The 14,084-nt window shown below is 42.2% G+C and overlaps 1 protein-coding gene across 1 annotated transcript in view; it reads left to right on the top strand.

Annotated features, from left to right (window-relative positions):
- The window catches only part of LOC139263346 (adenylosuccinate synthetase isozyme 1 A-like), a 66,605-nt gene that overhangs the window by 20,378 nt on the left and 32,143 nt on the right, over positions 1-14,084 (top strand). Inside the window, exons 6-8 of the mRNA XM_070879266.1 lie at positions 309-416; positions 3,268-3,349; positions 6,446-6,572. Coding sequence (XP_070735367.1) covers positions 309-416; positions 3,268-3,349; positions 6,446-6,572 — 317 coding nt within the window. The remainder of the gene's footprint in view (positions 1-308; positions 417-3,267; positions 3,350-6,445; positions 6,573-14,084) is intronic.

The raw sequence follows: 14,084 nt of genomic DNA, 5'->3' as shown, positions 1-14,084 counted from the left end.
CCAGCAAATATATCCTTAAATTTACTACACATACACAAGATAAATACAGTGCAAATGGAGCAGCTTTGGCAGCAAGTGAACTGGATCACATTACAGAATAGCTTCAAGTGAGGTATCCAATATATCAACTTAGAAGAGAACAAATCTGTATTTATCTTTGAGAGTTTTCTTGTACAACTTTCCTTTGCTAAGCTATTTTTAAAATGATGAGACGATAACTGTTGCTGTACTTCTGTTTAAAATGAGAACATAAAGAGTAGGCTTCTTTCTTACACAGTACATTAAAGAAGCATATGTTGTTTTTCTAGTATTGGCACTACAAAGAAAGGGATAGGACCAACATACTCTTCAAAAGCAGCACGAACCGGTCTGCGAGTCTGTGACCTTTTGGCTGACTTCAGTGACTTTAGTTCCAGGTAACAATACAGAAATTATGTGTAAACATCTGAATTAACAATTCAGCATGGTACTGATGTTGGCTTACGCCTGTTGTTGTGTTGACTAAGTTGGAGGAGACACCAAGTAGTCAAGCCACTCTTGTGCACGTCCTTACTTGATTACAGGCCTGGAATCAAGTTGCCAGCCATACCCTTTGATCACCAAGTGTTGCTGGATATGGGGAAAGGAGGAGAAAATATTTTTAGAGGGGAAATTTAATCTATAGAAAATTAAAAAAATCTTAGTCCCAGATTCACAAAGCATTTTCAGATCTGCTAAACTTGTTTGTTTTGCAAGTTGTCTAAAAGTGATTTACTACATGTGAAATGTTGACAGTTTATTTTTTTTTTTAAAAAGGTCTACCTACAGTTGTCAGATATGGGAAGCATTTGGTTTATTATAATAGTGCAGCAAATAATGTAAAGTATTATCAAATACAAATGAACTTCAAACCTATCTTTTAATCATCATTGAAACGGAAAGGAGTAGAATTTAACCCACTCCACATGGTGGTAACAGGGCAGTGGCCATTAAAATAGATTGATTGGACTTATCACTCTATTCCCACGATAATGATGCTGGCTGCCATTTAAACTCCGAATACAATTTATGTGGCTGAGGTGGCCCCCGGAAGCAGACAGGTGCCTCATGAACCCATACAAATTGCGGTCCTATGATTTAATTAGTACATTCGCACTATTTTAACCCGGTGGGACAGAAGCCCCGCCCAGCAGACAAAGCTCACTGGATTGGCTTCAGATACTGACTGACTGGAAGCACTATATAAAGGGGCACTCCGCTCCAGGCACTCCAATTATAGGGATCTGCGTTATATCGTGGTTTGTGGATTTTTGAGCTTGGGGATTGCTTCTGTTTCTTTGTTTTGCGCACCTTGATTAAGCGCTCTCAGCTTATTATGGGTGCCGTTTTTGTGTTCATTGCTTTGGATGGGGGAACAGTTGGACCAAGAGGAGCAGCAGCAACAGCTTCAACAACCAGGACAAACAGATTAGAAGACAGCAAGTGAGGGGGCTGCTTGTGGAAGTCCTGAATGAGCCCACAGGGCTTATAGCCCCTGAGTCAGGAGGAGCTCTGCATCAGGAGGCTGCACTTCACCAGTCAGGCTGTTGCTGATCTTTGCAGCCTTCACCAACAAGACCGAAAGCTTGTTGGCCCAGTTGGCCATGCTTTGACTGTCAAAGTCAACACCGTCCTTAACTTTTTTGGCTCAGGCTCCTGGGTTGCTCCCTCCTCCTCCTCTTCTGCATCATCTCTCTGCGAGCAGATGCTGTAAATCTGAAATGCCAGCATAAAATGCTGGAAATACTCAACAGCTCAGTCAGCATCTTGACCTGAGATGTGGATTCTGTTTCTCTCCACGAATGTTACCTGACCTACTGAAAACATTTGCAGCTTTTTCTTCATCCTGGGGGCTTTCCTTTACCACCTGAGGCCTTGCAAGCATCCACAGCACTCCCTAGATAATTAAAACGAAACTTGTAACATGTATTGCAACAGAAAATTACAGTCCAAAAGCTTAAATGCAAACTTAGCTGAAAGCTGTGTGTGTCCCTTTAAGAGGTGCTGACTGTGAGTCCGCTTGCATGTTGGGTTTACATGGCCAGCTTAGGACCCAGCGCTGACCTCAGCGCAAAGATCCAAGTTCACTGACTGGTGTCACCGCTCCCTCATTTTACTTTGCAGGGCAATGCATCTTACCGGCAGTGCTGCCGGGCCTTGGATAATGGAGGATGCCGCGGGATCCGCCACTAACTGGCGAAAGAGTGGTGACCGCCCTCTTTTCCCAATTTCTTTTTACGATAACGGGTGGCGTATCTTTAGCCCACAATTTAGAAATTAGCTGATGACCCAAAAGTAGGACGTTTGTTAAAAGCGAAGTGGATTCTAAAAGACTTCAGGAAGACATAGGCAGGTTAGCAGAATGGGCAAGCAGGTGAAAATTAACATGGCTGTGTTAAGTAATACATTTTGGGAGGAAACATTGGAAATGAAAGCACATTCAATGGAAAGATGGTGAAGGTGTGGATGAACTAAGAGACCTAGGGATTCAAAGACATAATTTCCATCAAATATGTGTGCAACAATAAAATATGTGTATAGCATTTTGTGTTTTATAATTAGGGGCATAGAGTAAAGAAGTAATGAATTTATACTAATCATTGATTAGGCCACAGTTAGAGAACTGTTTGCAGTTAGAGAATTATGGTAATCCCATTATAGAAAGGACATTAAAGCCATAGAAAGCACACAGCATAGATTCAGCAGGATGGTGTTAGTGATGGGGAGCTATAGTTATGAGGAGGCACTTGAGATATTGGGACTTTCTACTCCAGTAGTGAAGGCTGAGGAGAAATTTAATAAAGGTATCTAAAATTCTGAAGGATTTTTGTCGTGAACTGGGAAAGACTATTTCCTCTGGTTGAACAGTTAGTCACGAAGAATCATCAATTTAAAATTGTCACTGGGGGAGTGAACAGAAAGGTTAGGAAAATGTCTTTACCTAGGGTTGTTGGAGCATGGAATGCTTTGCTACAGGGAGTACTGGAGGCAGAGACCATTGCATCCTTTAAGGAAAATTGGATAAATATTTGAAGTAGATGATGATACAGGGCTATGGGGAAAGGGTGGGGCAGTGGGACTAGTTTTGGATTGATTTGGTAAAGATCCAGCAAAAACACAATTGGACAAATGACTGCCTTCTGTGTTGTAAAAATCTATGGTTCTTTATTTGATTAGAAACAAATCCTCATCAATAGAATGAAAGTGACACTAATAAAGACTTTTGTATGATTCTTGAATCCTTAACAGATTTAAACTTCTGGCTCAACAATATCAGTCCATGTTCCCTAGTCTGAAAATAGATATTGAAGGACAACTTAAAAAATTAAAGGTAAAACGATGAAGGAAATATCCTAAGTCAACATATTTACTGTTGTTACTCAAAATTGTATGTGAGAATCTATTGCTATTCGGTCATTGCATGGTAAACTTACTTCATGTAACAAAGCATTTACCCTCTATATTAATTCACCTACTGTTACAATGATTCCAAATGAATCTTTCGGTAAAGTGTAACTGTGCTTAAAAAAAAAAAAAAATAATAATCCATCATACTTCCTATTCATTTCTATAAAGTTTTATAGTGACCTGGAGGGTATGTAAAAATGGTGGGAAATTAGCATTGAGAGGGTAACGTAACATACGAGGATAGGTACCCTCAAAATTAAACCGTATAATTCCAGGTCCTACTGGTCATTTAAATATGGGTGTGCTATACTAGAGTGCTAAAGTGCAGGCTACCATTACATTTCACCATACTGAGTTCAGGATTCCATTCTCGAGTGACAGAATCCCTGTGAAAACCCACCTCTGGCTGCCTTTGAATACTTCCCGGTGGATGGTTCAAATAATCTTCTGCCCTTTCTTCCTTGTTTTGCTATTCCATAAGAGGCCCTAGAGAACTGGAAAGTAAATACGAAATATAGAAGAAACATTTTCTTTTAACTGTAAGCTGAGATGTTTACTTTGGTGAACAAGAGTTATTTACCATGATGTTGGAATGAGCCTTTGGTTTACAGGTAGCATTCTCTGAAGGGCAGGATTCAAATCCCATTCCAGACAGTCCCGATGAGTGAAGACTGGAGCTCCAGCTCTGAATACTGGGTTGATATCCAGTGGGATACAACTAAAATTCAACTAAATTAGTCAGTCATGGGAGTACCCTTCGCAAACCCATGTTAATTTCTGATCACTTCATACTTGTTCAAATGCTCAGTCACTCTTTTCCTGATGATAGACCATAGCAAGCAGTTTTTGTGCTTTGGATTTATTGTGATTCATAGCTCTGTGGAGCACAATAACAAAGGTCTGAACAGACATTTGCCAATTATCTATAGCTAACCCTAAAGTAGATTGAGTGTAGAGAGTCCATGGAGATTCAGTGTAACCTTTGTGTAGCACACTAATTACATATTAAAAGGAAATACCTTTATTACGGTAACTGTCATTTGTTAGAATTACCCTTACCCATTTAGTTTCTATGAACTTTTGCACTGGAAGTTGTTGTAAGAGATTCAACCAGCACAGTGCTCTCTACAGGGTATCTGGGATCTGTATGAACACGGCAAGCAATTGTGTCTCCCCTTAACTAATCAGATTGAAGTATTGTTAATGAACAATGCAGAATCTGAACCAAGAAATGTAAGTTAGAATAGTGAATGCAATGTCAAAATCGGGTACAGAAAGTGAAATAAGAGAGGGAAACAAAGATTGGATTATGGGAGAGAAAAAAGAGAGAGAAAAAGTACAATAAAAATTGATTTAAACAAAAATCTCCAATAATTAAAATCTGAAGGATTGAGACAACGCATTTGTAAAAGTTAATTTTCAGTGCCAGAGAGCTTGTATGACAGTAATTAAAATTTATCATGCCATTAAAAAGGGTACATAATCTGAAATGGACAAGCCCTAACTTTCCATGGCGAATTTAGTCCGTATGTATAACGTTCCTTTCGGAAATTCCCACTGTTCAGTACATTTGAAAGGGAGAAAGACTGGGAGATGTTGGGACTAAAATTCCGGCCTCACCGGGTCAGTACAAAGTGCACACGGACCCGGCGAGGCCTCGTAAAAGGCAGTTTTTGGTGTGACGAAAACCGGCTTTTCCAATTTGTCAAGATTTTTCTTTACCGATCCTTTGCATCCCCAGGAGAAGGACATTCGCACGGGTGAGATTGGGTTATTTGCCCAACTCTTGCCCAGCGAATGTCTTTCAAGCTAGCCTACTTTTATCAGCGTAAACATGTAAAATTAAATTTAAATACACATTTTTATAGTAAAAAGCCTGTCCATTAAGGTAAGTTTATTTTAAACCCTATTAAATTCTCTCAAAAAAATTCCCAAAAATATATTTTTTTTCTGAAACATATAATTAACTAATTTAAATTAATTTTAAATGTGAGGTGTTTTTTTTATTATTATGTTGTGTTTCTTGATTTAGGGGTCTAAACTCATTGATAGTAATGGGAACTCTGTTTTTACGAGTTCCCATTATTATCAATGAGAATACTGCAGAGTGATTGGTGGTCTAGGCCCACATGACTCCAGCATTTTCATACGTACGGGAAAATCATCTTCCCATACGCTACGCATCGAATGAAGGCCTCCGACCGGAATCGAAGGTGCATCCGGGACCACCGGGTATTTTCGTAAAACATTTTCAGGTCGGAGGCGTTTGTCTGAAGGAAGCCTCTGACTGGAATTTTAGGCCCGTTGTTTCCACGCTGCATATGGAGGAACTGAGCATCTCCGACGACAACTTCCAGATTTTCGCGTTTAACTGCTTTTCTGCACTTCCCTGAAGTTGCTGTCCAATTTGTGCGTAAATAATGGTGAGTGCCGTTAGCCTCACCGTTATTTTTACAGTAAATTCTGGCCCATTATGAAGACATTTATTTACATAAACAGCGCTAACTTATCAAGCTAGGCTATACTACTGTGTGTGGAGGAGATATATAATTAAAAGAATGAGGAAGACCCTACTAGATAGGTAGTATGTATCAGTTACTTCAAATAATGTACTTCAACTCATCAAATTGGTATTCTCTGCAGCCAGGAGACCTACAATATAGGTCAGCGGTGGATTGTCACCTCCTGCTGGGGACACATTCACATTAAAATGTTGTCACCACTGTTTGAATCCATTTTTACTCTGGTGGATGTTTGAGAGCATTTCAATGCAAAATTTGGTTTCCTACATGTTCACCTAACAGATTCCTGAAGTAGAAAAAACACTTTTTGTATTTACAAGAGAAACAAATTACATTTAATGGTAATTAAGAAATATAGAAATGAATGGGAAAATTTGTGGTGGTATGGCAAACCTGCTGTTAACTGAAGCTTGCTCTTAATTAGAGTAGCTTATATTTCAAATTTATCTGTGTTCTTTAGCAAAAGCATGCTGTAATATTTGAACTCTCGTTGTTAGGAATATGCTGAACGTATAAGACCAATGGTACGAGATGGTGTTTACTTTATGTATGAGGCTCTTCATGGTCCAGCAAAAAAAATTCTTGTGGAAGGTGCCAATGCAGCATTACTCGACATAGATTTTGGTACGTTTTTGAAACCATGCATTTTACCAATTAAATAGTTGTGTGCACACCACATTCAAAAACTCAATCTGAAATGTCATCAATAACACCACACAATTCTGATTAGGAAATACAACTTTGATTTAGATGCAGTTTTTTTGAAGCATGTTCCTATTGTCAAACATTTTATTTCCTTTCCTTCATGTCAATGCAATACTAATGTGTTAAGATTAGTTCAATATTTGATGCAATAGATATTTTTCCAGAAAATATGATCCCCTTTGCTGATCACTAACTTAGTCATTTCAGTAAGACAAAAAACATCTGTGTCCCACTGCAGTGCTACTATATCTTCCAGATTAGCATCAGACGACATCCATCTTGGTGGTGCAGATTCTGCCAAAACTTAATGAGCCCAGCTGAGTTTCCTGTCAAGAGCAGGGAAATCCAGGCCCTGTTTTGTGGAATATGATAGCACAAGGAATCAACCAGATATTCACAGCACACAGATATATTTAATGACATTAAATATAGTTCAAGAGGACATAGCACCTGTTAGGCTAGTTCCCTGTTAAGATGGTCAGAACTTCTGTGCAGCTAAAATTGGATTCTTCAGTGCAGTAAAGACCACCTATGGACCAAGCACCCAAGGTCCTAGCCCATTGCAGTCGAAGAACAGAGAAGTTTTAATCCAGGATAGAGAGGCAGTCAGTACTCGCTTGAGGGAGAACTTTCTAGATCTCCTTAACCGAGACTCTGTCTTTGATGTGAGTGTACTCGACTCCATCCCACAGCAAACTACACACCACCATCGCAGTACAACCCCAACCCTACATGAGGTTGACGAGGCCATTCGACAACTGAGGAACAACAAGGTCTCGGGAGCGGATGGAATACCCGCCAAAGCACTAAAGCATGCAGGAGAAGCACTATTGGTACAAATTCATGAGGTCATTTCTCTTATTTGGAAGGAGGAGAGCATGCCAGGGGATGTCAGAGACGCCGTAATCGTGACCATCTTCAAGAAAGGAGATGAGTCTGATTGCAGTAACTGCAGAGGAATTTCCCTGCTGTCTACCACAAGGAAAGTTAGCGCAAGAATCCTCCACAGCCGTCTTCTCCCTGTGGCAGAAGAGCTCCTCCCTGAGTTGCAATGCGGATTTCACCCACTAATCAATGGACATTACTTCACCGCACGACAAATTCAAGAGAAACACAGGGAACAACACCAACCTCTATACATGGCCTTCTTTGACCTGGCAAAGCACTTTGACACTGTCAACCATGAGGGATTATGGAGCGTACTCTTCAATTCGGCTGTCCTCAAAAATTTGTCACCATCCTCCACTTGCTCATGATAATGTGCAAGCCATGATCCCGACCAATGGATCCACCACAGACCCAATTCATGTACGAACCGGGGTGAAGCAAGGCTGTGTCATTGCACCAATGCTCTTCTCGATCTTCCTTGCTGCAATGCTACATCTCACCGTCAGTAAACTCCCCGCTGGAGTGGAGATAATCTATAGAATAAACGGGAAACTATTCAACCTATGTCACCTTCAGACCAAATCCAAAGTCGTGTCATCCTCTCATCGAATTACAATATGCAGATGACTCTTGCGTCTGCGCTCACTCGAAGGACAAACTCCAAACCATCGTCAACACGTTCAACATGGTGTACGAGAGTATGGGTCTTACACTAAACATCCGTAAAAAATGCCCTCGCCACACAGCACTGCCCCACCCCGCCTCCCCCCGATTATCAAAATCCACAATGAGGTCTTGGACAACGTGAACCATTTTCCATTCCTCGGGAGCCTACTGTCAGCAAGAGCAGACATCGATGAGGAGGTCCAACACCACCATCACTGTGCCAGCCTTTGGTCGCCGAAGGAATAGAAACATAGAAAATAGGTGCAGGAGTAGGCCATTTGGCCCTTCGAGCCTGCACCGCCATTCAATAAGATCATGGCTGATCATTCCCTCAGTACCCCTTTCCTGCTTTCTCTCCATACCCCTTGATCCCCTTAGCCGTAAGGGCCATATCTAACTCGCTCTTCAATATATCCAATGAACTGGCATCAACAACTCTCTGGCAGGAAATTCTATAGGTTAACAACTCTGAGTGAAGAAGTTTCTCCTCATCTCAGTCCTAAATGGCCTATCCACTATTCTGGACTTCCCCAACATCGGGAACATTCTTCCCACATCTGACCTGTCCAGTCCCATCAGAAACTTATACATTTCAATGAGATCCCCTCTCATCCTTCTAAACTCCAGTGAATAAAGGCCCAGTTGATCCAGTCTCTCCTCATATGACAGTCCAGCCATCCCTGGAATCAGTCTGGTGAACCTTCGCTGCACTCCTTCAAGAGCAAGAATGTCCTTCCTCAGATTAGGAGACCAAAACTGAACACAATATTCCAGGTGAGGCCTCACTAAGGCCCTGTACAACTGCAGTAAGACCTCCCTGCTGCTGTACTCACATCCCCTAGCTATGAAGGCCAACATACCTTTTGCTGCCTTCACCGCCTGCTGTACCTGCATGCCCACTTTCAGTGACTGATGTACCATGACACCCATCTCTCGTTGCACCTCCCCTTTTCCTCATCTACTGCCATTCAGATAATATTCTGCCTTTGTGTTTTTGTCCCCAAAATGGATAACCTCACATTTATCCACATTATACTGCATCTGCCATGCATTTGCCTGTTCACCTAACCTGTCCAAGTCACCCTGCAGCCTCTTAGCGTCCTCCTCACAGCTCACACCACCACCCAGTTTAGTGTCATCTGCAAACTTGGAGATATTACACTCAATTCCTTCATCTAAATCGTTAATGTATATTGTAAAGAGCTGGGGTCCCAGCACTGAGCCTTGCAGCACTCCACTAGTCACTGCCTGCCATCCTGAAAAGGGCCTGTTTATCCCGACTCTCTGCTTCCTGTCTGCCAACCAGTTCTCTATCCACGTCAGTACATTACCCCCAATACCATGCGCTTTGATTTTGCACATCAATCTCTTGTGTGGGACCTTGTCAAAAGCCTTTTGAAAGTCCAAATACACCACATCCACTGGTTCTCCCTTGTCCACTCTCTGCTGGTTACATCCTCAAAAAATTCCAGAAGATGCATCAAGCATGATTTCCCTTTCATAAATTGACGCTGACTTGGTCTGATCCTGTCACTGCTTTCCAAATGCGCTGCTATTTCATCCTTAATGATTGATTCCAATATTTTCCCCACTGCTGATGTCAGGTTAACCAGTCTATAATTACCCATTTTCTCGCTCCCTCCTTTTTTTAAAAAGTGGTGTTACATTAGTTACCCTCCAGTCCATAGGAACTGATCCAGAGTCGATAGACTGTTGGAAAATGATCACCAATGCATCTACTATTTCTAGGGCCACTTCCTTAAGTACTCTGGGATGCAGACTATCAGGCCCCAGGGATTTATCGGCCTTCAATCCCATCAATTTCCCTAACACAATTTCCCGCCTAATAAGGATATCCTTCAGTTCCTCCTTCCCACTCGACCCACTGTCCCCCAGTACATTTGGAACGTTATTCATGTCTTCCTTCATGAAGACAGAACCGAAGTATTTGTTCAATTGGTCTGCCATTTCTTTGTTCCCCATTATAAATTCACCTGAATCTGACTCCAAGGGACCTACGTTTGTCTTCGCTAATCTTTTTCTCTTCACATATTTATAGAAGCTTTTGCAGTCAGTTTTTATGTTCCCTGCAAGCTTCCTCTCATACTCTATTTTCCCCCTCTTAATTAAACCCTTAGTCCTCCTCTGTTGAATTCTTAAATTTCTCCCAGTCCTCAGGTTTGTTGCTTTTTCTAGCCAATTTATATGTCTCTTTCTTGGCTTTAACACTATCCTTAATTTCCCTTGTTAGCCATGGTTGAGCTACCTTCCCCGTTTTATTTTTACTCCAGACAGGGATATACAATTGCTGAAGTTCATCCATGTGATCTTTAAATGTTTGCCATTGCTTATCCACCATCAACACTTTAAATATCCTTTGCCAGTCTATTCTAGCCAATTCACGCCTCATACCGTCTAAGTTACCTTTTCTTAAGTTCAGGACCCTGGTTTCCGGATTAACTGTGTCACTCTCCATCTTAATAAAGAATTCTACCATATTATGGACACTCTTCCCCAAGGGGCCTCTCACAACAAGATTGCTAATTAGTCCCCTTTCATTAAACATCACCCAGTCTAGGATGGCCAGCTCTCGTTGGCTCCTCGACATATTGGTCTCGAAAACCATCCCTAATACACTCCAGGAAATCCTCCTCCACCAGTTTGGTTAGTCCAATCAATATGTAGATTAAAGTCGCCCATGATAACTGCTGTACCTTTATTGCACACACCCCTTATTTCTTCTTTGATGCTGTTCCCAACCTCACTACTATTGTTTGGTGGTCTGTACACAACTCCCACTAACGTTTTCTGCCCTTTGGAATTCTGCAGCTCCACCCATACCGATTTTACATCATCCAGGCTAATGTCCCTGCTTACTATTGCATTAATTCCCTCTTTAACCAGCAACGCCACCCCGCCTCCTTTTCCTCTCTGCCTATCCTTCCTAAATGTTGAATACCCCTGGATGTTGAGTTCCCAGCCTTGGTCACCCTGGAGCCATGTCTCCGTGATCCCAATTACATCATATCCGTTAACTGCTGTCTGCGCAGTTAATTCGTCCACCTTATTCCGAATACTCCTCGCATTGAGGCACAGAGCCTTCGGGCTTGTCTTCTTAACACACTTTGCCCCTTTAGAATTTTTCTGTAATGTGGCCCTTTTTGTTTTTTGTCTTGGGTTTGTCTACCCTCCACTTTTACTATTCTCCTTTTCTATCTTTTGCTTCTGCCTCCATTTTATTTCCCTCTGTCTCCCTGCATAGGTTCCCGTCTCCCTGGACACCCTGACTTCCCACATAGTACAGGAGGAGCATAACACGTGTCCGAGCTGTCCTGCCATGACTTAACCCTTAGATAAATTTAATTTGGCAACAACAATGCTAAATGTTACTTGCTGATAGTTTTTCTTTTTGTTTTTCTCTATTTGCCAATCACTTACCCCCTTGGCTGTGACATCACCTTTCGATTTCCTTCTACTTCTTTAGAGTATTTGAAGACCAAAATCTTAAAACCAGCACAAAGCTCATGGTCTACAGAGGAGTAGTGATACCTGCCCTTATAATTTTTCTCTAAAATGTCGGGAAGGCCAAAACGGAAATTCAAGACCATTTAATGGAGAAAGATTGCAAAGTGCCGCAGTACAGCGAGACCTTGGGGGTACTTGTGTATGAAACACGAAAGGATAGTATGCAGGTATAGTAAGTGATCAGGAAGGCCAATGGTATCTTAGCCTTTATTGCAAAGGGGATGGAGTACAAAAGCAGAGAAATCTAACTACAGCTATATAAGGTATTGGTGAGGCCACACCTGGAATACTACATGCAGTTTTGGTTTCCATATTTACGATAGGATATACTTGCTTTGAAGGCAGTTCAGAGAAGTTTTACTCGGTTGATTCCGGGGATGAGGGGGGTTGACTTATGAGGAAAGGTTGAGGAGGTTGGGCCTCTACTCAGTGGAATTCAGAAGAATGAGAGGTGATCTTATCGAAATGTATAAGATTATGAGTGGGCTTGACAAGGTGGATGTAGAGAGGATGTTTCCACTGATTGGGGAGACTAGAACTAGAGGGCATGTTCTTAGAATAAGGGGCTGCCCATTTAAAACCGAGATGAGGAGAAATTTCTTCTGAGGGTTGTAAATCTGTAGAATTTGCTGCCTCACAGAGCTTGGAAGCTGGGACATTGAATAAATTTAAGACAGAAATAGGCAGTTTCTTAAACGATAAGGGGATAGGGGATAATGGGGAGCGGTCGGGGAAGTGGAGCTGAGCCTATGATCAGATCAGCAGGCTCGAGTATGGCCTACTCCTGTTCCTATTTCTTATGTTCTTATATATGCTTCTGAGACATAGACTATATACTGCAGTCACATCAAAGCACTGGAGAAATTCATCAGCGCTGCCTTAGGAAGATCCTGCAAATTTATTGGCGGGATAGGCGCACCAAAGTCAATTTTCTCATGCAAGTCAACATCCTCAGCATCGAAGCATTGACAACACTCGATCAGCTCCGATGGATGGGCCACATCGTCTGTAAGCCAAATACAAAGATTCCCAAAGCAAGCACTCTACTCGGATCTCCGACAGGGCAACTAAGCCCCAGGTGGGCAGAGGAAGCGCTTCAAGGACACCCTCAAGGCATCCTTGAAAAAATTCAACATCTCCAACACCTGGGATTCCTTGGCGCAAGATGGGTCAAAATGGAAGAAAATAATCCGTGAGGGCTCGAACACTTTGCGTCTCTTCGCCAGGAGCAAGCAGAAACCAAGCATATACGGCGGAAGGAGCGCATGACAACCCAAGCACTTCAACAAACCGGCACTTCAACCAACGTATTTTCAACCACCATTTGTCCAACCTGCGACAGAGACTGTAGCTCCCGCATTGGATTTATCAGTTATCTGAGAACTCATTTTTAATGTGGAAGCAAGTCATCCTCGACTCCGAGGAACTGCGTATGATGATGTAGCTAAAACAAGCAGATACTGAAAGGGTTGAAAATTGTGAAGAATTAAACAAAATATCACATGAAAATATCTCTCAAATCTGGAAGAATTAAACAAAATCTTCCAGATTTATGTGATATTTTCAGTCCCAAAATAATTCAAAATGTATAGAGCAGTATAAGGATTTCCCAGCTGCAGTGTGTTCCTAACAACCGAAGCGCAGGCAACAGAAAGAACATGCAGCAAACCTGTCCCATCCTCCGCTACCCTCAATGTGATCTGTCCCACCTGTGGCAGGGACTGTGGTTCTCGTATTGGACTGTTCAGCCACCTAAGGACTCGTTCTGAGTGGAAGCAAGTCTTCCTCAATTCCGAGGGACTGCCCATGAAGGAAGAAACATTCTGCTGTTGAAAGGGCCTCTATCTCTTCTAACCCCTCAAAGACAACTCCTTATTTTTTTTAAGGATGGCCAACAAGCTCCACCCTTTCTTTCTGATTGGTCCCCTTGGAGGATAAGCCACACCCTGAAGTTTCACAGGAATGTGTAACTGGAACCGCCCATCTCAAGGTTTCACTGACTTTGCAAATTGTAACTCGACCCACTTTGACTTCCTGAAGTGACAGGACAGAGTTCCCCAGAAGATAGCAATGGCCAGCCAAAGTCCTGTACCCCAGTCCAATTGCATGCCTCCCCCAGCCGAAGTGCCTTACCCCAGCTCAAGTGCATACTGGCCGCCACCCCCCCCCCCCCCCCCCCCCCATAGATGGGCATTGTATACGGATGGTTAGCAAGTTTATTGGGTATGAAGTGAATAGTGACAGTGTCTTGACTTCTGGAAATTATCCACTCCAACAATGTCCTTTTATGGGGTTGGAAGTACCTGATCTATCTTCCCTGAGTTCCCTCTCTCCCCTCCGATCCCACCTCGC

The sequence above is a fragment of the Pristiophorus japonicus genome, chromosome 4, assembly GCF_044704955.1.
Source record: "Pristiophorus japonicus isolate sPriJap1 chromosome 4, sPriJap1.hap1, whole genome shotgun sequence".
In the NCBI taxonomy this organism is placed as follows: Eukaryota; Metazoa; Chordata; class Chondrichthyes; family Pristiophoridae; genus Pristiophorus; species Pristiophorus japonicus.
This window is presented reverse-complemented; position numbering and strand designations above follow the sequence as displayed.